Source organism: Cucumis melo, chromosome 7 (assembly GCF_025177605.1).
Source record: "Cucumis melo cultivar AY chromosome 7, USDA_Cmelo_AY_1.0, whole genome shotgun sequence".
Classification (NCBI taxonomy): Eukaryota; Viridiplantae; Streptophyta; class Magnoliopsida; order Cucurbitales; family Cucurbitaceae; genus Cucumis; species Cucumis melo.
In genome coordinates, this window is record NC_066863.1 from 17,915,746 (window position 1) to 17,939,992 (window position 24,247).

The 24,247-nt window shown below is 34.5% G+C and overlaps 3 protein-coding genes and 1 long non-coding RNA gene across 5 annotated transcripts; 3 read left to right on the top strand and 1 right to left on the bottom strand.

The window, feature by feature from the left end:
* The first annotated feature begins 940 nt into the window (after window positions 1-940).
* LOC127150261 (uncharacterized) lies at window positions 941-2,625 on the top strand. 2 transcript variants are annotated; one of them, XR_007822467.1, is made up of 2 exons: window positions 941-1,213; window positions 1,728-2,625. It is a non-coding gene; the product is annotated as an uncharacterized LOC127150261 (long non-coding RNA). The 2 variants fall into 2 exon arrangements; XR_007822466.1 differs by having other exon boundaries at window positions 950-1,315.
* A 4,026-nt stretch (window positions 2,626-6,651) lies between these two features.
* LOC103501171 (60S ribosomal protein L9-like) lies at window positions 6,652-8,419 on the top strand. The gene is made up of 3 exons (XM_051088049.1): window positions 6,652-7,166; window positions 7,930-8,052; window positions 8,135-8,419. Exons 1-3 carry the CDS (start codon window positions 6,792-6,794, stop codon window positions 8,222-8,224), a joined length of 588 nt encoding a protein of 195 aa, XP_050944006.1. The 5' UTR covers window positions 6,652-6,791; the 3' UTR covers window positions 8,225-8,419.
* A 5,042-nt stretch (window positions 8,420-13,461) lies between these two features.
* LOC103501170 (uncharacterized) lies at window positions 13,462-22,303 on the top strand. The gene is made up of 9 exons (XM_008464677.3): window positions 13,462-13,851; window positions 13,988-14,231; window positions 14,344-14,493; window positions 14,729-14,786; window positions 14,924-15,016; window positions 15,354-15,452; window positions 16,050-16,141; window positions 21,603-21,662; window positions 21,743-22,303. Exons 1-9 carry the CDS (start codon window positions 13,628-13,630, stop codon window positions 21,998-22,000), a joined length of 1,278 nt encoding a protein of 425 aa, XP_008462899.2. The 5' UTR covers window positions 13,462-13,627; the 3' UTR covers window positions 22,001-22,303.
* A 1,115-nt stretch (window positions 22,304-23,418) lies between these two features.
* On the bottom strand, window positions 23,419-23,811 carry LOC107991954 (uncharacterized). The gene has a single exon (XM_017047461.2). The coding sequence runs from the start codon at window positions 23,809-23,811 to the stop codon at window positions 23,419-23,421; it is 393 nt and encodes a 130-aa protein (XP_016902950.1).
* Window positions 23,812-24,247: the final 436 nt, after the last annotated feature.

Sequence of the window (24,247 nt, forward strand, 5' to 3'; positions counted from 1 at the left end):
ACCATTATTATAATGGCAAGAGACGACAAATACATTGTATGCACAGTACCATTAGAGAGTTTCTCACTACTGGTGCAGTTATAGTGGATCACGTATGGACTGATGATAACTTGGCTGATCCTTTGACGAAAGGACTAGCTAGAGAGAAGGTTTCAGAACCTTAAACAGAATGAGACTCAAGCCTATAGAAAAAAGAATTGCTTGTGAGACAAATCCAACTTGAAAGATTGGAGATCCCAAAAATCAAGTTCAATGGATAATAACTAATCACAAGTGATATAAAGAGAATCATGCTAGAACACCTAGGAGTTCCATTCTTATGATTAACATGACATCCTAAAGCGAAAAAAAAGGTTGAACTTAGTTCTTAAAGAATTCTATACTTAATGTCAAGTGGGATACCTAGCTAAAGAAGTACTCCTGATAGATTCACCTTTGTGGATGTGAAAATAAGGATTGCTTCCTATGGAATTTTTGGCAAATTCTCTAGAGCGTCCACTAAACTGGGATATACATGGGAGACCTTAAAGCATCGGCATTTTAGAACTTCACTTGAATAATGTTGTGTGTGCAATGCTACTAGAGGTAAAGCTAAAAAACAAGAGTTACTTTACAATATTTTAATCATTGTCGCTACATAAAAGTTCAAGTCGTAAGACACCTTTGTTTAAGCACAATATTGCATGATGAAAATATGTTCAAAAAAATTTTAAATGGGGGATTGTTGGTGAAAAAAAAAGAATAATAATAATAAAAATAGTAAAGGTAAAAAATAGGAAGAGTAGTTGAGTCTTCCTCATCGTTGGATAACGGGAAAATAGGGAGACTTTACCTCCTTAAAAAATGTGTGGCCACATATTTTTATTATTATTACATCCTTACACCTCACTCTTCTCCTATAAAAACCCACTCTCCCCCTCTCATTTAAAATCAACAAAAACTTATTCTCTCATATTCTTCTTTCTTAAAAGAAAAAAAAAACATTTCAGTATTTATTTTTTTTTCGAATGCAAGTGTCTTTCTTGAGTGTTAGGATTTCAGTGGGTCTGAGTGTTGTTTCCACCGATGCAAAAAGGTTGTTTTATCCTATGGAAGACAAGGTTGTAACAACTGCTAGCACTTAAAGCAGAGCCGCGAAACGTCTTAAAGAAAACGAGTTTCTTGACTCAGCCCAATCGTTTCAGATCGAGTTTAACGAGTTTCTGTTATGCAGGTTTTTCCGCTCAACTCTTATTTCACTGTAAGTACAGTCAAAGGGCAGAAGGCAAAGTAAAAATTGTAGAAAGAATCCATGAAAGTATGCACTTTGATAACTGTAAGGAACGACTGCAATCGTATGTATATTCCTTGATCATCCTCCTTTTATAAGCAAGTCATATATACCTAATAACAGAAATGGAGAAATATGTGTGGAATGCAATTGAGAAACTGAAAGGCTTGCAATTAATATGACATTCTCATCAAACCTTCAATCTGAATTCAAAACTATTGGAGGAGAAAAAGGGTTGTGATCAACTAAACTAAGAAGACATTGAAATTATTTATCTTCACAATATGAATAAACAGCTTGAAAGATTGTTGAGAATTAGAATTAACTATCTTTCTAGCTATATATGTAAAATTAGAACATTTCTAAGTTTGAATGATGGTATTGTGCTTCCTTATTTTTAGTTAGAAGATGAAGAAGACATTCGATTCATTTCTAACCTATGTGGCTATATTTTCAGATCATCTTCAAAAGGTTTAAGAAGCAAATCGATGCAGGATTTGTCCTTGATTTCACCTCGATTAAGAGGAGGATTATCATCGATTTTCCAAATTTTGTTACGAGCAAACCCGTGTTCCTCAAGGTTTCCATGAGCCCCAAACTAGATACATAACGAAACAAGTCAATATATAAAGGCCACAAACAACCCAAAAAACAAATCTTCAAAACTAGTTACATTAGGTCATATGAAACATATGACGGCAGAGAATTATCTTCATAGATAAGTATTACACACCTGCGGAAAACAAATTGGAATTCCTCCTCTCACAGCTTTTGGTGCCTACAACGGAGAAGAAAGGAAATGGTTGAGTGTTTAATTTTTTATTCATTTTTTGCCTAATACATGTTAGCAATTGTGAGAATCGAGACTGGACCAGAATAATTAAGAAAATCCATAAGGGTTAATCTAAGCCATCAAATGAAACCAGAGCAGATAAACAATTGACATTGAAACAAGAGACGAAGATCAGCATACAACGTCTTATGCTTCAAAACTATCATTTGCATTTTACCAATACAATTCAAACTCTTGTTTAGATGAAGAGAGAATAGTTCTACTAAGAGTAGAGTATCATTTTAAAGGTGCTTTTGTTTATGCTTTGGCTTTGGGTAATTGAATAACTACAAGATGAGATTACCTTAGAACTGGTAAACAATAATTCTTCACCTCTTTCAATTTTTCAAGACAGAACTTGGCCTCCATGCAAGCTAACCTGGATTGTTGATACAACAAAAGAGAAACATCAAGAAGAAGAACAGTTATTACGTCTAATATTTCTTGTTGTAGTGATGTTGTAATTTACTTGTTGGGGTTTTCTTAAATTAAAAAGAAACGAAATTTACAGATTATAGTAGTATTACCTACGTCTCTTTTATTTAATTTTTCAGATTGCAAAAGATATTAGCCAAGTTTCAAAACCAGAATCAAGTTTCTAAAAACTAACACTTCCTGAAATTCATGTATAATTTAAAAAGGTTTTTTATAATTCTCAGAGTATGTATGATTGAGTATAATTTTAGATAACAAGAAAACAAAAACATTACTATGATTAAAGAATTTATTTCATCCTATTTGATAACAATTTTATTTTTAGTTTTGAATTTTTAAAATTATGCTTATTTTCTTACTCCTTCTTTATCAAGCCTAATGAAATAATTTTCTTAATGAGATGCCAACAAAGACATGTATTTGAAAACTACTTTTTTTTTTTTTTTGTTCAGATTTCACAATTTGACTTTATTTTCTAAAAAGTAGGTAACATCCAAATAAACCAAGAGATAAAACTAAAGTCTATAAGCTTAATTTTGAAAAACCAAAAATAAAAAGTCAAATGGTTATCAAACAGGATGATGTGCTCAATTTCATTGTATACCCTACATTACATTCGATGATCTAATGTGAAGGTTTCAAGGAATAACATTTTGCCTTGATAAAAAAAATAAAGGAAAAAGTATGTCTTTCAAATTCCCAACATCATAAAGATGTCGTGTAAATAACATCCCAATCATATACATAGAATCAAAAAGTCGATCAGTTAAACTATATACCACATCACAGCAACTTATAAGTCATAATTTAGATAATGGTCATGTTAAAATTGTGTTTCATCAATAACCTTAACTTGATTAAATGAAACATATACGATGTTTAGTAACATAATCAAAACTTCCTAATCATTAAGGACTAAATAGATGAAATGGTCCAAATACAATACCAAATTATACCAAATTTATAATTTAACATAGAATACGATGTTGTATTGTATGAATGGAGAAAATGGATGTGGTATGGTATACAAGCTTGTTGAAGCTCCTCGAGACTTCCGAAGCAACACTTGTCCCACACCATTCTTGGCTTCCCCAGAAAAGATCCATTTCAAAAATACAACGAGGAAGTTAATAAAATTTAATGTTGTGTGTATTGACGAAAATTTTGAAAAGAAAAATAAAATAAAATACAATAAATCCTTTTATGTTATAAAGTTAGATAGGGAAATTATGATTAGTGGCAAAATAAGAATTACAAAAAGAAAAAGGCAATTTATGATGATTTATTTCGGATTTAGGGGATAATGTTGTGTATGTCTATATCTAATTCTATGTGGTGAGTCATTTGTCATGATCATTGCACGCGGTATGCTCACTATGTCTCTCTTCATCGCGTAGCTACTAAGTCCTCATTGAGTACAAGTTCTCCTATTACTTGCCCAAGTATAAGCGAAATAATAGGTTACCTGGGTAATCCAAGGTCAAACACAAGGAATATCACAAAGCTTAATTTTAAGGCTTACTCTTCATTTAGGTGGTATACATTACTATTTATACAGTATGGTAAATAGTAAGTTTAAACTATATCTACTATCTAGACTAGAGGATCCGTAAAGGGAAAATAATAATGAAGGTGAGATGGAAGTGTGAACTAACTTTTTGCAAGAAAGAGTGAAGGAAGGTTTTCACGTTATTTAGCGATTAAACCATGCGATAAAGATATAACTACCTTATGATTAAGGCGAGCACCTCTCAATGCCTTAAACGCCACACTTGCTCGCTTCTTGGGATGCAAATGATAAAGTTTGGTTAAACAATATCTATCTAGAAGGATTTACTTACAAGAGTTATAGTACTTCTCTTTTAAGAGTGACAACCTCTCGGCGCCAAGGTGAAGTTTGTCTCCAAAGCCCTCATTGTTTGCATTAGCCATGTCCTTGCTACTTACTCTCTCGAGTAGTTGGTGATACATTGGCCAAGTGATGACTATAGCTCAACTAACGAAATAAGCTTTATAAGCTAAGCTTCATATCAATAACTTATCACAAGACTAAACTAAAGATAACACATTGACAGATGAACAGTAAAGAAATGATGGATTGAAAAGGTATAAACATGCAATGTATTAAAGAAGGCCTTAGACTACTGTAAAATGTGAACACATACATTATAAAAAATACAAAAATGGAAAGTAAAGAGAATGACTTTATAAGTTAGGGGGAAAGAAAGATGGACTCTTCTCTACTCTAACTCTAAGCTTTCACTTACAGACTGACCGAAGAAGAAGAAAAAGAAATGATTTTTCAAACGACGCACCACTCTTTAGAGTTTGGGCCGATCCATACAGATATATTTGACTTCTCTCAAAGCTGACCCTCTTGCTTATTAGGGAAGGAGTCCTTTTATAGACCAACTTTCAGTGGAAAACTTATATTCTTCTAAACATGTCATCACTGAATGCAGCCTTTGTTAAGTCATATCAACTCCAACTACCATTCTTGTATTTTAGTGAACATTCCTCGCATGATGACGTAGATCCTCGCCTAGAAATTGTACTTGCCAAGCGGATTCTTCTCGCTTAGCTTTTGTGCGGTTCCTCTGTATTTCATTAGTTTCTTCTTTTGTTTATATCTTTCGTTAAAACACTAAAAATAGGGTGAAATAGGCATGGAGACTTATGTAGAGTGTGTTTTCAAATAAAACACTTTTAAAACAATAAAGAAAACACCAAATATTTACTATTTGATTAATGAAATATTTTGATATTTTCGGAAAATAACTAAATAAAATTTTATCAAAGATAAATATAATTAGTTTAATACTTTCTGAAATGTTAGTAAACACGGTTTTTTTTTTTAAATAGAATAAAGCGCGAAAATATTTACATCGTATAGAACAATTTTGAAAAAGAAAAAAGCCCAGAAGCCCACAACGTGAATAACAAAAATACTCTCAATTAATCGGTCACACATACATGAAAGAAATGATTTTATACCAAGTTTAAACGATCTTGTATCATTATATCAAGTCTAAACGATTTTGTCCCCAGTCTAAATGATTTTGTACCTTTGTACTAAGTCTAAATGATCTTTTACCAAATCAAAACGATCTTGTACCCTTATAATCAGTCTAAACGACCTTGTACCAAATCTAAACGATCTTATACCCAGTCTAAACGATCTATTAGTGACAGTGGTCTATCTATGTCTATCTAAGACAGACAACTGATCGTTCAAATATTGGTACACGATTGTTTAGATTATGTACCAATATCGAAGAGAAAAATAAATGACAGAGAAGAAGAAGAAAAAGAACTAAAAAATTGTCTCACAATAATCAAAATCAATAAAAGCAAATATGAAATTTATGAAAAAGTAATTGAGCTTCGATGAATTTTTATTATATGAGCGGTAAATATTTAGGTTATATTTATATAAATTTATATAAATAGTTATTAAAGATACATTTTGAGTTAGGATATTAAATAATAAGATATGAAGGACAGAGATTTGATTGATACATGGAAGATTTGGTATAGCAAATAAATAGAGTTGGGATGAAATCTCATATACAATTAGAATAAAAACAATAAATGAATTTGTAAAATAAACTAAAATAGAAACTACCAGAAGTCGCATCGCAAGTATTTATATTTGGCTAAAAAACTTATTCCACCTGATTTTTCTTTTTCTTTTTGGGATAGTTGCAAATGTAGCAATTATATTCAAAATAATTAAGTATGTAACAACATTTTAAAAAAATTGCAAATATAGCAAAATCTGTCAAAATCTATCAATGATAGGAGTCTATCACCGATAGACCAACATTTGCTACATGGTCTATCACTGATAAACCACAAGAGTCTATCAACGATAGAAGTGTATTACCGATAGATTTTGCTATTTTTGCAATTTTTTTAAAATATTGCTACATACTTAATAATTATTCTAAAAATTGTTATCCATTATAATTACCCTTTCTTTTTTCATGTCATCCCATTCCCCAACTAAGTGTAACCCTTTAAACCAAGAGAAATGGTATGGGCCCAAGCCCAAGCCCAAGCCCAAGCCAAACTGTAGTTCCATTTAGTAAAGGGCCTTCTTTCCTCTAGGGTTATTTTTCTATTTAATTTTTTATTCGGCATCTGTTTTCTGTATATAACTCGTTTCCTCAGCATCCCTCCGCCTCCTGCCGCAGCCTTCCAAGTTTTCTGCCGCCGCTTCCCTGCGTCTCTTTTCAAACTTGAGAGTTAAATATGAAGACCATTCTTTCATCCGAGTCTATGGATATCCCAGATGGGGTCAAAATCAAGGTGCATGCCAAGATCATCGAGGTCGAAGGCCCTCGTGGTAAGCTTGTTCGCAACTTTAAGCACCTTAATCTCGACTTTCAACTTATCACTGACGAGGCTACCGGCAAGAAGAAGCTCCGCATCGAGGCCTGGTTCGGGTCCAGGAAGACATCCGCTGCTATTAGAACCGCTCTCAGCCATGTTGAGAACCTTATCACTGGTGTCACTAAGGGCTACCGTTACAAGATGCGTTTCGTCTACGCTCACTTTCCCATCAATGCTAGTATCACAAATGGCAGCAAGTCTATTGAGATTCGCAACTTTCTTGGTGAAAAGAAGGTGCCCTTTGCTCTATGCTTATAATGTTCATCATTCATTCCATTTTTTTTATCCCTATTATGTAAATTACTTCTTATACTCGTGTGGACCTGTGCCGTTACTTGTTTCTAAACTCGCGCTGTGGTTCGATACTTGCATATTTTATTTGTTGGATTCTATTTCCTGTTACGATTTTTACATGAAAAAACGAACCTTATGGTGTTCCTTAGCCCTGACCAATCTATGTCATATCGGTGGCAATATGTTTTTTTTTTATCGGTTTTTGATATATTTCTACCTGCATTGCTTTCCATGCCCGTCTTTGATGTTTGAATTACTAGTTTTACAAATGGGTACTCCCTCGTTACATGATTTCTTATTGGGTATCTATGGAGCAATACATAGAAGTTGAAGTTTATTGAATCTCATTACCAGTTCTGTTAGAAATTCAAATTTTGGTTAAACTATCTTATTAGAAGAGTCCTTAGCATATTGGCATTGGCATTGATTAATGAGACATCTTTCAAAAGTGACGATAACTTGTATGCTCATGAATATATTAAAAAAAAGTAAGTGATATATCGCTGAACTCTACTAGATATCTGGCTTATTTCTTATAGGTTACTATTGTTTTTAATTCATTTTTTTTGGCATTATCCTTGGATTTCATTTATTCATTCTTTTAGCATTATCCTTGGATTTCATTGAGTAGTTTGCACTAGATAGGATATTGCCCATACTTTTGTGAATTTGTTATGAACCATGCTCGCAATTGTTGCATCAGGTGAGAAAGGTGGATATGCTTGATGGAGTTTCCATTACCCGATCTGAAAAAGTGAAGGATGAGTTAGTTTTGGATGGAAATGACATTGAACTTGTGTCGCGGTCTTGTGCCCTTATAAACCAGGTTTGTCTTTTTTATACTCACATCCAAAGTTCGTAGCACATAGAGCCTTATTAGGCTTATTCTTCTTTGCCTTATTTTGCAGAAATGTCATGTCAAGAACAAGGATATACGGAAGTTTCTTGATGGTATTTATGTCAGCGAAAAGGGAACCATAGTTGGAGCAGATGAGTGATCAATACAATTGTAGGTTATATCTGCACTTAGTTTCAAGAGTTTGTGATGTTTCTTTTTGTGTCCTATCTTTGAAAATACATTACAGTTTTGTTTTATAACAGTTTTTTAGTTAAGTCACAAAAACAATGCTCAGTAACTCTTTTTCACTTGATTTCTACTTTCGAATCTAATAATGATGATCTTAGGTTCTTAATGCGTGCATTGCATTAACATTATATTGATCCTGAATTCTTGGTTATGTGAAGCTTAGATGCTTGTTAACCCTTTATTTTAGAAAAATAAACCCTGTAATGTATTTGCATTAACATTATGGATATAACTTCTTGGGAAATGTCTATATATAGGGAGAGGTGGGTGCACCCTGTACAGTCCTTTATCCGTGTGATTTGCAATATCTCATTATAGTTCTCTTACTAGTCATTCTTAGATATTCATATGCACCATACAAATATTTAAATATTATGTGCTTACAATTGCATTTGGAAATAAGTTAATTTTAAAAGAAGAAAGAGTAAGTACGATTTAGATGTAGGTAATACTAACCCTTTGTGTTGGATTATATTCTTATTTTAACTTGGATGCCTTTGTAACAAAAAAAGTAATTTTGGATGCCGAACAAAAGAGACTATAACGATGATTTGCTGATAGTGAATCTACCAGTCAGAAGCAAGGAACAAAACTGATTTCTAGAACTAGTTCTAGACCAATTGACTTGACTCGGATCTCCAAGATTACCCCGTGTTGGATTTTTCCAGTTTACTCTGATGGATAAAAGGTCTTTGATTTTAAGTGGCAGTTGGATGTGTTATTTGCCGAAGGAGTATTGGATCTTCTTTAAGTTACGTAAGTTGTGTTGATGTAATGCATTGGGTGAAGCATTAATGTGTAAAACAACCCCGGGTTGAAGAATTTAGGATGCATTCAGGTTCAGCCAAGGCCAATGTCATAGTTGGTTGACGAGTTAACTAAAAGAACCACGTTCATGCATAGTCTGAGGAAAAACAATTCACACTCTTTAGAAGACTAAATTTGCTCGAGTTTAGTGAGAGTTTTGAAAAGTCATAATTCAATCAAGATCACCTTACAAACTTGGTAAATATAAAGCTTCAAAATTCGGGAAGGAGACTGTTAGATTTTCAATAACACCATTCAATCAAGGTTTCAAGACGGAAAGAATAGAAATTCAAGCCGCTTGATCGAAGAAGGAGTTTCAATTCAAGCCCATGTTAAACCAATATATGAGTGGTGAATGGCGACGACGACTTACACCAATGGCAAATAGCAAAAGGCAGAGATGGGTAAGAGATAACTAATGATAGTGGGAATGTAAATCCGATGGGAGTCACTAGTCAGTCCGCCAAATTGAATGAAACCATTTCGATTCAGTGAATTTCAATAATAATAATTGAAAAAGAAGAAGTTGGAACTAATTGGTCCAATTCGATCTGGTTTCTTACACCTCGAATTGTTGGTAATGACTTTATTTAGAATGTGAAAAACTTGTTTCTAGAACTGGTGCTAGGCCAGCTGTATGAACTTTGATCTTCAAGTTTACCCGATGGTAAAACGGAAAATTTTCAAGTTTCTCTCCAACACAAATCTAAATTCACTTATTTCGGAGGTTAGTATTTCACTCATGAAAATTTTTAAAATTAAACAAAAATGAAAGATGTTGGCTTGAAAAAAAAAAATCAACCTTACTTCTACACAAATAAATAAATTAATGGATTTTCAATGTCATCTTCTGACATGATTAGATGTTAATAAAAACAATAAACAAATAAAATAATAATAAAAAAAAGAACCGAAGATTTCAAGAAATCAAAAAGTTAAACTCCGTTTCAAAATTCCAAACGGACTCTTAGTGTCTCTTACTCGGTCAATGGGGTGCCTAACTTTCGCTTCCCCGTCGCTCTTCCATTCCACTAAGATAATTGAAAGAGTGATCGAAAGAGTCATGATAAAGCTTGATAAATAGAGGTGCCTAGGTTCCAATTCGAAAGTTTCAGTCATCCGTATATAAAGGAATCAAGACATGAAAAGGACGAGGAAGTGAGGGAATCTTTCCTTTATGGAGAAGGACACATCTTTCAATGTAATTGAATTTTAGCATGAAAATCAATTTGAATACAAAGCAAAAAAAATGGTAAAGGGTCAAAAGGAAACGAAAAGTACCGAAGGAAATGAAATGAAGTAATGTAGAGGTTGAGGGAGCATAATGTAAATCTGAATTAATAATTGTATCAATTTAAACTTGAACTTTTGTCCACATGTCAATTTACACATTTTTTTTGAATAAAAACGAGTGTAAAACTTATAATTGTATCAATTAAATCCAAAGACTTTTATTAGCAAATCAATTCAAACTCTCGACCAACAATCTTCGCATCAATTATTAATTGTTTAATTTACTCAACATTTGATGAGGCATACACACGTGTAAGAACTGAATGCATGAATCATGTTTAAATCTTGTTATAAAGAATGTCAGAATGTTGAACAATGTTTAATTGTTCTGCCGTGAAGAACCACTGCTCTGAGAGTAATTTTGGTTGACCGTAGTGCTAATCGTGTTGTGGTTGTTCCCTAAGGTTAACTTAGCTTTATTATTTTGACATGCACTCATCAAAACATGAAATAGAAACAAAATTGTTTGAAACTCATAACTCGTAAATGGAGAGTGGAAAGAACGTGGAAGAGACAATGTGTGGAGAAGAAAGAATATTCAAATAGGAAGTGATTTGAGTGATTATCCAAATGATGAAGTGAGGGTTCAATTTATAGAAGAGAAATTCCAACTAGAAGCCGAAAAAATGGATGGATGTAAGGAAGAGCATGAGAAATGAAATCATCGGTGACCTACGCATGTCTGAGTTAGCCGTCGATGATCAATGCATATTGGAAGAACATCGTGAGAACTAGACTGGATGGACTTGAGGACCGAACACATGAATGATAGGAAAAGATACCTAGGATAAAAAAAATATTTATCCAAAAAATTACCAAATCAATTTTTTTGGATAAGTAATAAAAATTACTTCCTTCTCTTGCGTACGTGCGATTACCTGAACCCAACCATTCAACGAGACGGGCAATAATGGCATGCACCACCAACTTTTATATTTCACATATACTTCTTTGGTATCTACACCTACTCAACTCTTCTAAAACCATCAATATGGGATAAGGATAGTCACAATTCACATTTCACATGATATTTTATGAATTAAGTTTGAGGATGGTGTTAACTAATATCGTTTCTTATTTAATGATTTTTTTTTAGAATTTCATAATTTAAATTGATATAATTCCCAAGATTTAGAAGAATTTATTGCAAGTGACTCCTAATATAAAAAAGGCATTGGTTTTGAAAAGTTAAGCTTTTCCACTTTTGCTTATGTCACGATCACACAATAAAATTACTATAACAATATTGAGAAGCACGCATGATGATCTAGCTATTCAAAACTCAATACTCAATCTGACTTGTTTTTCCTTTTGTTGTAAAGCTAAAATGAGTGTAAGGTTAGCATAGTAGAACGAGTATCTAGCTAGGCCATCACACATGCTTTTTATTGTTACTAGCAAAAGACACGTATAATGCGTAGCTTTAGACTATAGTAAATATTGCATGTATATGTTTATGTTCTGCTAAATTTAAAAGTACGAAATTCAAAATGTAATAGAATTAGATATACATGGGAAGAAGTTATGATAATTAGATTAAAATATAAAAATTTAAAGGTAAGACTTGTATATATCAAAAAAGGATTTCTTTATAAATAATATCTCATATACAATTTGAAGGTAACTTATTGTTACCTATGAGCTTGATCCGAAATTTCTTTAGATAGTGCAACATAAGGTTATTTATGAGGAAACATATTCTTCAAGAAGATATATTTCAACATTAAGAATTGTTTGTCCATGTACTTTGTTAATTGTCATTGTAAAGCATAAATGAATGGGGAATTGTTTTCTCTTGAACTTGAATGGATATTCATTGTCATTTGATGAGCTTAATGGTATTCGTGAAAGAAAAAGCTTATTTTCCTGCATGATCATTCATTGCCATTTTAACATGTATAATATTTTTGCTGAATGATTGATATACCAATTTTGTCCTATTAGAAAATCTATTGGATGAATCCAAAATTCTCAATAACAACGTTAGTAGAAAAAAAATCAAGGAAGCTTGTATATGTTATACAGTAAAAAAAATGTTACAAAAACTTTTCAACTATCAAGTCTTTAAATTTGTACTGTTAATTAGAACTAATAAGATATTTAATTTGTAACTAATTTCTAAAATGTAAATAAAAACCATTTTGATTTCAACTCTTCACATCCTATACTTTAATTCCACTAAACTTAAGTATAATTAATTAAAAAGTAGTGAGTAAATGAAAAATCATTTGCATTCAACTTTTCACATGAAAAATAATTTGTATTCAATTTTTCACATTGTGCATACCTTAATTCTACTAAACTTTAAGTAGAATTAATTCAAAAAGTAATGAAAAAGGGCATGCCTTTTATAATACTATATATATATAAAAAAAAGTAAAAATAAATTTACTGTAAAACCACAGGGTGATTTAGAACATAGAACTAAACTTAAGGGTATAATGAAAGAGAAAAAAGTTTATCCACATCGAAACTTTTATATATTAAATAGATTATAGTAATTTATGATAGTCATATAAACAAAAGATTAAGAAAAATCTTTTAACTCTTAAAACATGTACGTTCTTTTTATTTGGGCTCTTTGTCAAAGTTAAGTGTAAATTGGTTTTTTCCATATAAGAAATTAAGTGTATGAGCAAAATTGTAAAATTTGCCTTCAATTGACTATGTCGGATGTATTTGTAAATTCAATTTAATAGAATTATAATTAACTCATCGATTGAAAAGTAAACCATTTAACTTATAGAAAAGACCTATATCAATTCAATTGTATTATGTTGATTTTGGCACAATTATAAAAAATTTAAAAGAAAACTAATCTTTTCATCTTAAACCATAGGTCTGGAATAGCTTACAGAATATATATATATATATATATATATATATATATATATATATATATATATAATTTTTTTTTCCCTTTTTAGCTAGTAATTAATTAAAAATGAGTATAACTCAGTGGAGACGGTAATTATTTTGGAAAAGAAAGAAAACGTTGGAGTAATTTGTATAATTTTAGAATGTATTTGGTAAATAGAGGGAATAGGAGGTGAACAACTGTGAACTGCGGATATCTTTGCCTCTTCTTCAAGGCTTCTTCGGCTGCAAGAAAGAAAAAGTGGAGCTGGGGGGGGGGTCTAACTTCTTCTTCTAAAACCTCCAGGTTTTACATTTACTAGGGCTTTACTTCTGTCCTTCCTCATTCGCTCCAGACATGATGAATTGTTTCAACCCCAATGCTTCTTCCACCCTTAGATTTCTCCAATTCATTGCCCATTCCAGACATCTCTCCACCCTTTCCCCATTCACTCCGACGCGTTCTTCCTTTCTCTTCTCCCACAACCCTTTTTCTCCTCAACCCTCTTCTCTCATCTCACATCCTCTCTTCTCTGCCACCACCATACGCTATCTTCGCACTGGTCGAGATCCCAACATCAGGTGACTTCTCTATACTCCCCCTGCATTTCTTCTACTTTCTCTCCATATTTTTTTTTTAATTTTTTTTTTAAAATATCTCTATACGACTAATTTGCGCTCTAGTTAATGATTTTCTAACCTTTTTTCGTTTTCTTAGCTATGAGATTACTCCTCCTATCAACTGGGGTATTCGAATTGTCCCCGAAAAGAAGGCTTATGTGATCGAACGATTTGGTAAGTATGTGAAGACTCTCCCCTCGGGAATTCATTTTCTGATTCCTTTTGTCGATCGGATTGCCTATGTGCATTCCTTGAAGGAGGAAGCTATTCCTATTCCGGACCAGTCTGCTATCACAAAGGATAATGTCAGCATTTTGATAGATGGGGTGCTTTATGTTAAGGTACGAGGTGAAGCTTTCTGCGTTGCTTCATTGCAACGCTTCAAACTCCCTCTACTTTCGTTTCTCCTAAAATTGAAAACAAAAACCTCTCCAACTCTCGGTTACCCTGCAGATAGTGGACCCCAAGCTGGCATCCTATGGAGTTGAGAATCCCATATACGCTGTTATTCAGCTCGCTCAGACTACAATGCGTAGCGAGCTTGGGAAGATAACTCTTGACAAAACATTTGAGGAGAGAGACACGCTGAATGAGAAGATAGTGGTACTTATTTTACGTTCCCCTCTTTCCATGCTCCATATAGTTTTTTCTAACCTGTTCTCCTATCATGTCTTTTGACCTTGAGAATTTTGGTTGTGTTTGTTTGCTGTGGAATAAAATTTGATTTCGAAACACACACCTTCTTCTAGTTTTGTACAGCATTGTGCCTTGATTGACTGAATGACAAGAAATGAATGGTTTAACTGATTAGTAATCTTTTAAGTGGTCCATTCTGTAGGAGTCTATCAACGTAGCTGCAAGGGACTGGGGACTGCAATGCCTTCGATATGAAATAAGTTCGTTCTATATTACTCTTAACGATAGTTCTATCATATCCTGAGGGAAATTTGAAAGTGGCCTGGTTTATTATTATTATTATTATTATTATTATTATTATTATTATTATTATTATTATTTCCCTTTTATCTTTTAGGGGATATTTCTCCACCTCGCGGGGTGAGGGCCGCTATGGAGATGCAAGCTGAAGCAGAACGTAAAAAGAGAGCTCAAGTTCTTGAGTCTGAAGGTAATGAACGATTAAAATCATCTTAACTTGAATTTCATAAAATACTCTAATCTTCCATAGGCCTAACCTAATAGATTTCAGTAGATCAAAATCTCATCAATAGATTTGGTTGTTGAACTGGCAAGTTAGCCTGAGTGCTTTTGAGGCTGTGATGATGGCTACCAACCTAAGGTATTAAATATCCCACGAGTTTCTGTGGGAATGGATGGCCACGATTGCAAAGAAAAGGAAAAGGATTAAGTATTCCATTGGGGGGGGGGGGGGGTAAATTTACTGAAATTAATCTCTTTCTTTCAGTATTCATTCAAGTATAGTAATGCCCTTCAATTTTGAACAGGAGAAAGACAGGCCAACATCAATATTGCTGATGGTAGGAAGAATGCAGTTATATTAGAATCTGAAGCTGCAAAAATGGATCAAGTTAATAGAGCGCGAGGTCAGTCTCCATTACTATTTCGACATTGAGTTAAATATATAATTATTTATCATGATTATAACAAAAGTAGATTTAAAGAAAGGGTATATGGTTTCCACATCTTACACTATCCCAGAATATATGCCTTTCTTCCTTTTATGTAATTGGCAAACAAAATATACAGAAAAACTTAAAATCGCAAAAGAATCGACACACAAATTTAGGTGGCTCATTAATTGTGTTAACTATCCACGGAGTAGAGAGAGAACAATTTCATTAGAGGGAATGTTACCAAATATATAATGAATGGCGTCTATAGGGTAGAGAGTTTATGTGGTACACTTGAGAGGGCTATCATTGTTTAGCAGCACCTATTCTTCTTTGATCAAAGTGGGTGTGGTGCAATATTTGACGTTTTGCTTGTAATTTTGAGCCCTTTTTTATTCAATTGCTAAATTTACCATTTATACGAGATGCCTTACTCCTGTCTCTTGTTTCTTTAGATTAGGTTAAAGTGCAATTCCTATATAAAAAAAAGTGGCATGTGAATATCTGGGTGGATGAGTATTGCTTTTTGTGTCATTATTCTTCTATCTTCATCCTCAATCCACTCACCAGGTGAAGCCGAGGCCATCGTTGTAAAAGCCCAAGCAACAGCCAAAGGACTCGCTGTTGTGTCACAGGCACTCAAAGACAGTGGAGGTGTCGAGGTGAGGTTTTTATTCTCATGCTTTAGCTTTTAATTCATTGGTGCTTTGGATTCTCAGTTTGTGCCTAAGTCAGAACCGATGTGATCAAACTAGATCCTTTTTGAAACTTCAATGGGCATTCATGTCGTTTGCATGTTGAAAATTCATTTTTTTTTTCTGTTACCATGGTTCTGGGTTGAACCCTGATAACCCATGGGAAGACTCACTAACATGGGACCATGGGAAACACTAAAGGGTGTTTGCCGCACTAGCTTGAGTTGAGCGGAGTTGATTAAAATAACCAACTCCTTTTTTGGCCCACATACATGAGGACTTTTTATTTTTATAGACATAATTGTTTTCATTGAAAAATGAAAGAATACAAGGGCATATAAAAATGCCAATCCCTCAAAAGCCCCATTGAAGAAAGGGTTTCCGACTAGGGAAATAGTGTCCAACGAGTAATTATAAATAACCTTCAAAATTGAAGCCAAAGAGAAACATAAAACATTATAGAGTTCAAAACCTCACTATGGTTCCTCTCCACTAGAGATGCCCATTAAACCCTCAAGCTTGGGCCTTGCAGGGACCCTTCAAACTAGGCGGGATCCCTGAATACACTTGGAGAGAGTGGGAATTTCTTTTTCCCATTTACCATTTGTGGCCAGGGATTATAATCTTCGTCTCTGCCCTGGCCTGCCCTGCTTTTATATAAATTATAGATTATATAACAACAGCAAGAGGTCTTTGAAGCAAATCAAAACAATTGGCTTTGAAAAGACTATTAAAGAGCTCAAATCCAGATGTGGTTCTGATTCAGGAAACAAAGCAAGTGCCGATCGACTTTAATCTGATTAAGACCATATGGAGTTCAGGCTTTATTGAGGGAAGGAAAATTGTTAAATACCTTCTCAGATAAAGGAGTTTGGTTCCTCGAGACAAGTGGCTCTTTCACTATTAAATCTCTAGTAATTCATCTATCCATGGCTTCACCTAATGAAAATGCACTGCAAAGGAGTCTTTGGAAAACTAAATGTCTGAAGCGAGTTAATGTTTGGAAGTCTGAATTTTGCTTCAGTATTACAGAAAAAACTCCCGCTTCCATCCCATTATCTTTCACCCACACGTGCCCCCTCTTTGTCTCAATTACCAGGAAAATCTTCAGCACCTTTTTTTGGCTGTCCTTATGCTGTAAACTAGTGGAAGCGGCTGCTGCAATTATTCAATATTGTTTGGGTTTTTGACAATAGTATCAGAAATAATGTGCTGTAAATTCTGATGGGTTTTGGTCATGAAGAAAAATTCTCTCCTCTTATTGTGCAACGCGGTCAAGGTATTACTAGTAGAATTATGGTTCGAAAGAAATCAGCGAGTCTTCCTCGATAAATTTGTAAGCTGGAACAATCGGCTTGAGTTTCGCCCAATTGAATGCCTCGTCATGGTGTTCTTTATCCAAGGCTTTCCAAGAGTATTCACCTCAAGAGATACAACTGAATTGGCAGGCTTTCATCTTCTAAACGACAAAAATAGTCTTTTTCATGCTTTTTGTGATTTCCTATAAAGTTCAAGCGCTGGGAAGTGTATTTTTTCTATTATTATTATTAGAACGTATCTTGTTAGTCTATAGAGAAAGGCTTCTTCTGATTTTGTATTTGGCTGTAATCTGTTCTTTATAATTAGCATTTGGATATGACGAGGGCACTAAGGGGGTGTCAACCAAGTTGAGATGTCTCCGGTACACCTATTGATTCTTAGGTTTTGCTCATATATATTCTTAATGTACTGAGCTTTGGCTCTTTATTGTTATCATTAATTAATGAAGAGATATGTTTCCCTTTAAAAAATATAACAACCACTAATCCCTAAAAACTTTCCTAAAAGTTAAAACCACAAGCCACTGCCGCCGAGTAATATCTCTATCTCCCATCTCTTCCGCCGACTCTCTCCTAACTTTGTCTCTCTTCACTCTGCCATCGAGTAACCTCATGCTGCCGGCCACCGAGTAACCAAGCATTGTCACTGCCACCATTTACCATTACTGCAAGTTATGTCCAAATCTGATTCTTTCCTTGCTTATATAATTTTCTTGTAAAGACCGTAGATTTCTCGTAGTTCTTTAGTTTGTTTATAAATTATTTGATTAAGCTATGCTTTCATGGATACATTCTCTCTCCACAATGGGATATTATCATGTCCTTTGGTTGTTAAAAAAAGAACCAAGACGAGGAATTTACCCCATGGGGAACCTGATCCTCGTGGAATCCCCACGGGAAAATTCGTGGGGATGGGGAATAGAATAAGGGGGTGGGGATGGGAAGGCTTCCGGACATCTGTACTCTCCACACCCCTGAATATTTTATTATTTCTCTCCCCCTCAAATTTTATAACAAAGTACACACCCTTGCAAACAAAGAAAGCACTTTTTCTCTTTGAAGAGTGGATGGAGGAGGAATTCCCCAATTTCAAACGAATGCAAGGAAAACATCAAACTCCTGCTTCAAATAGCTCCAAACAGATCTCGCAAACTGACACCCCTAGAGAAGGTGATCCAGGTTCTCTTCCGCCTTTTGACAAAGAAGGTAACATAAAGGTCCCATTAATGAAGACAACTTTCTCAAAACCTTATCCATTGTATTCACACAACCAAGCAAAACTTGCCAGATAAGAACTTGATTTTCTTTGGAATGTTAGTCCTCCATAAAACATCAAAGATCGACTCAGCAATGGGAGAGGGGTTAGCTAAAATCCTAAATAAAGACTTACAAGGGAATCCCTTTGCCAGATTAGGGCTTCAAACATGGACAACCCTTCTCCCCAATCTTTCCACAATCTAAAGTCTCAATTAGGGAAGAGAGGCCACCTTCGTTGACTTCTTGTTGGACAACGCCCCACAAAAACTAAGGGAGGAAGAGACTGAATTCTCAAATCAAACCAAAACATCTAACACGAGACAATTTTTAAAAAAGGACAAATGGTATAACCTAGGAAACCCTGATGAAAGGGGGTCTATCCCCAACCGAATGATCCTTCCAGAAAGATGTTTCCTTATCAAATTAGGACATTGCATTAAATATCTCCACCCCATTATTGAATCCTACACATATGTCGAAGAACTACATCTACCTTTTTTTCTCTCCTTCCTATATATTTCTAATAACTCTGCCTCACAAAATATATATATATATATATATATATATATATATATATATATACATACATATACACACACACACACATATATAAGAACTTTTTAAATAAATAAAACCATTTTAAACAAACACACCAATTTTGAATCCTTATCGAATTAGGAGCTTTGATTCAAATGATAATCCACAAAATTGGTCCAACTTAAATCAAAAAATGAATTTTGTTACAACTGTATTCACCTTATATTAAATTTGTACATATTCCAAACTGTATCTCAAATATTTAGAAAAGAAATGCAAAATCCAAATTTAAGCCATAAAATTGATCTCAAATTAAGAAAAATTGTTTCATTGTATTCAATCCTACGTTAGTGTTGAAATTGAAAATTAAAAGGTATAGCAAATAATGTAAGAAAAATTGAAATCAAAATTGTTGTCACTGAACATTTTGATTGGAATATAGCTCTAATTGTATAGTGAAGAAATATTAGCATACGGGCTTGAAAACGACATGTTAAACAACTTTGCATGAAACGCAGTTTTCTAAACCTAGACTAAACAAATCTTCACCAGAAATTAGACTATTTAATTCCCCAAACTAGTTAAACTCCCTAAACTGAACAACACTTATCTTATAACTCAACTCAGTACACTAAACGCTTCCGAGTTTTTTTCCATAAGTTTTGAAGATTGAACCTAGGGCTAAGACCTTGAATCTAAATTTGACCAACCCCTATAGACCATGACCGGCCACCAATGGGGTCTAGTGAAAAGGGAAAACTAAAGCTAAATTTCCCCCGATCCTAGCTCTTTTAGAATCGAGCTTTTCAGCTTTGATTTTAAAGTTATCGTCCTTTCATTGATTTAAATCACTGAATTTATTTTTTACATATGAATTGAAACTAGGCACGTGTTATACAGTAATTGTCCTTTTATGAAAGCTTATTAAGTACTTAGTTTAGAAGGCAGCCATGATTCTCTTGTAATAATGAAAGAAAGGAAACCATTGGGATACTCAATTTGTATCTCACTCATATAAATTGTCACTATCAATTAAAGTACCGTACAATACTAGGATACAACGCACTAGTTGTTTCAACTGACAGAATTTTAAGAAGAATCCTTGTTCGATCTCCGGTTGTAGTGACAAATAAGCTTTTATAGGGGCGGGCAATGAATTTCATTAGGTAATGGGATGTTCTGATTCTTTGGAACATCTAGTATGGCTTGGATGAAAAAAAATTAGGAAAGAGAAAAGCCAGCTTAACTAACCTTTAGCGGTCGTGGGGATCGCTGCTTGTGATCTTAGTTGGTCCGGCTGCAATCAATGTTTCCGCCTAAGTTGGCAAAAATCTCCGATTAATTCCAAATTTGTATACATAATGACCGAAATATGAGGTTCAACTGCCGAATACTTTGGGGGCCGGAGGATTTACCAGGCCAAACCTGTCAAGAAGGGGAATGTGGTATTCTAGCATTTTTTTACATGAACTTTCAGCCTTAGGAAAATCTCTCTATATACATGTAGTGTGGTCGTTGTGCCTACCCACCCTATTTGTTGCATGATCAATGGCTCTATGAACTATTTAAATCTAATATGATACCCTCTACCTACAAAAACTATAAGCACAATTTTGTATCGCTAGAGTCATTTCTTGTAAAGGGTGTCCTCTCCTTTTTTGTGGGTTGGTTTTCTATAGCCCGTGCATTCTTCTATTATTTTTCTTGATGAAAGTGGTTGCTTTTATATATATATTTTTAAAAAAGAAACTACGGCTGGGGTTTCTATGACCTCTAAGGAGAGGCAAAATTGAGAACAGTATGTTAAATTTTGTTAGGAATCGCCACCCCCCCCCCCCCCCCCCCCAACTACCCAAGCAAAAAGAACAGTCCTGATGTGTTTTTTCCTTTCTCCAATTGTGGCTATAATAACTTGAATGGTTGCTTCTCAAATGTTACAGTTCTCCACTTAGTAGCTAAAAATTTCTTCCCTTTCAAATATTTAACTTCTCTCTCTTTTTTTTTATTATTTTTTTTAAAAAGTTATTGCTAACATTTCAGCTGGAAACTACACAATGTCCAATACAAACCAATGCCTTCTTTTGCTAACCATCTAGTTGTATTCCTTATTTCCATTTTGTTATTTTCATAATTTTTTCTCAGTTCTATAAACAAGATGGTAGGGACCTTAACCTTTAACCTCTAGGTGGTATAGAGCAATGCTCAAATCAATTTTTTTCGTTTGTACTGTCTATATCACATGCCATTCTTGATTGTGAAGATTACATTACTGACTGCTGGCATGAATAACTTAAGTAACTCTGGGTTATTGACAGGCTGCTAGTTTGAGAATCGCTGAACAATACATACAAGCCTTCAGTAACATTGCCAAAGAGGTGAAGTTTGATCTCGTAACGATTTATTTGACCCCATCCACAGAAGGGTCTTAATACTTGTATTGGATTTTCCTCTTCAGGGGACCACAATGTTGCTTCCTAGTTCAGCGGCGAATCCAGCGAACATGATGGCTCAAGCCCTTACAATATATAAGAACCTCGTGGGCAATAATGTCTCTGGCGTTGAAGCCGGAACTAGTGGATTAAATGAAGGCATGAAGGAGAGCAATCTGGCGGCAGAAATTGGGGGAGATAGTAACCAAACTGTTAGAGTTATGGACGAAGTTGAAAATCATCGCCCAGGATTTTCTCTACAGAGCCCCAAGAGTGCGGAATAGTGAATGGATTTACCGACTTCGTGAAAAATTCCCATGTTTTTGGCTGTAGGGTTCTTTTTGGGTGAGACCGTGAGAGGAAAACTGTGCCTGTACTGGAGGCCACTCGGAATTATTCTCAGTCCAATATTGTCTCTTAGAAGTCCTCTCTTAGTTGGGACTGCGAGCTTCCTTCGGATTCAATGGCGCCAACGGTTCTTATTTCATTCGGAATGACTGTATCTTGACAAATTCAAATAAGCTCTCACTATTCCTTCTCGACAATTAATATTTTAAAAGCTATTCAATTCAACTTACTTCACAACATATTCCAATCTTCTTATGATCTATGTTATATGTTTAACGTTCCCCCTACCTTTTCTTTGTTTGGAGTATTTGATGTACTTAGGTTTGTACAAATTATTACTAATTAATTAATTACTGGAATAATAGAAATATAGCCACGACGGTAAATCTCATCTTCAACATTTTGCATGAGTAAATAATTGATCTTTTATTTAGGCCATAAATGAGAAGCAATGATAAAGGATACATAGACTATTGGAGGAGCCATCTCCTACCTATTCCTTCCTGGTCGAGGAATCTGTCCCCTTTTATACTGCATTAAGGGCAGAAATTAAAAAATCGATACTCAGAATGCAATATGGAGGGAATACATAAGGGAAACCAATCTTAACAAAACTTTCACAACCCTTTCACACGATAAAAATTCATGTGAGAGTATTCGAGAATGTCGGAGGGATTACTAATTATATTAATTTTGTCTTTCCATCCATGATCAATCGGCGTGTAAAGAGTGTCAATCGGTGAGGTAAGAAGAGGAAAAAAAAAAAAAAAAATCTTTCAATTTAACACTCTTCACCACCTCTGCATAGTCATGTCTGGTTGAGCGGAAATTCTGAGAACTGGAAATCAAATTGTCAAATGATTGACACGATAAGTTTAGGCGTTAAGAACTATGAAGTATCTATGGTCGCCAGAGCCCCAAACCAACAGAAAATCAAACTCCATGAATAGGCTCGTCGGAACCTCGTTTTTAATTTCATTGCTTAAATTTTCTTTCCACATGTAATAACATTCAGAGAACTCCAAAATAAAATAAATAAAATAGTGGCATTATTTAGCCAGAATTTGATGAATGGAAGTTCGTGAAGAAAAAAATTCATAAAAGTTTGGCAATAGACTCGAAAAGAAAAGCAATTCTGATTAGGATAAGAAAAAAATGTAGGAGATATATTATTACTAGCCAGGGCACGGAGTGAGAAGTAAAATAGACAAAAGAATAGGATGAAATCAATTGCCGAACAATAATGATCCTCTCAAAAGAATGTTCAAGTATAAGAAAATGGAAAGAAAGGGGATTCATACAGCAATCCATCTATAGTCGTAAGGGAGCCAAATGAATGGAAGTGGCCTGAGATTCAGAAGAGTCCAAACAAGACGGAAACTCCAAGGATGATCAACCACAAAATATGCACCAGAAAGAGGGCCTGGCCGGGAATAGGCGCAGAACCGCCGTTGCCGACTTCACAAAATCCCATCTTGGCGACCTTGACACCTGAACACAGAGCATCGGCACAACCACACCAATAGGTAACGCCATCAACCCCGCAGACGGGGTCCGTCCTAAAGCATTTCACGGGACAATAAGAGGGGACCGACACAGGACAGAGATCTACATCGCCGTCGTTATTGGTGGCTTCAGAAGGCAAGCGGATGGCGGAGGAAACATCCTCAGATCGGACTGCAAAGACGAAGATGAGGAGTGAAAAGAAGAAAACGATGGAAACCGGAGGTGCGGAGAAGAGAATCATGTTCAGCGGGTTTTGAAAACTCGCGTGATTGAGGATCGTTAGCTAAATTTAGGGCAGGAAGGAAGAGACCTCGGTCGTGGAATTTTCTTGACGGTTGAGGAACAAACAATGGAACGGGAATTAGAATTAGGTGGCCCTACATCGGTTTCTGTCTCCACGCTTCGTTTCTTGACCTCATGGATTGAAATCAATTATTTTTCTTTATCGATAGAATTTGAATTTCCATTAATTACTTTGAAGAATCACTACCACCAAAGTACATATTGAATCACAGTTTTGAAAGCGAAACTTGCATAACAAAACATCTAATATTTACGCTCATGGTTCATAAAATTAGATATTTTTTAAATATTTCAAGTTTGTCTTTTCATATTCTTTTTCTTTCTTTCATATTCTTTTTCTTTCTTTCATATTCTTCCACCATGGAGGTAGAGTA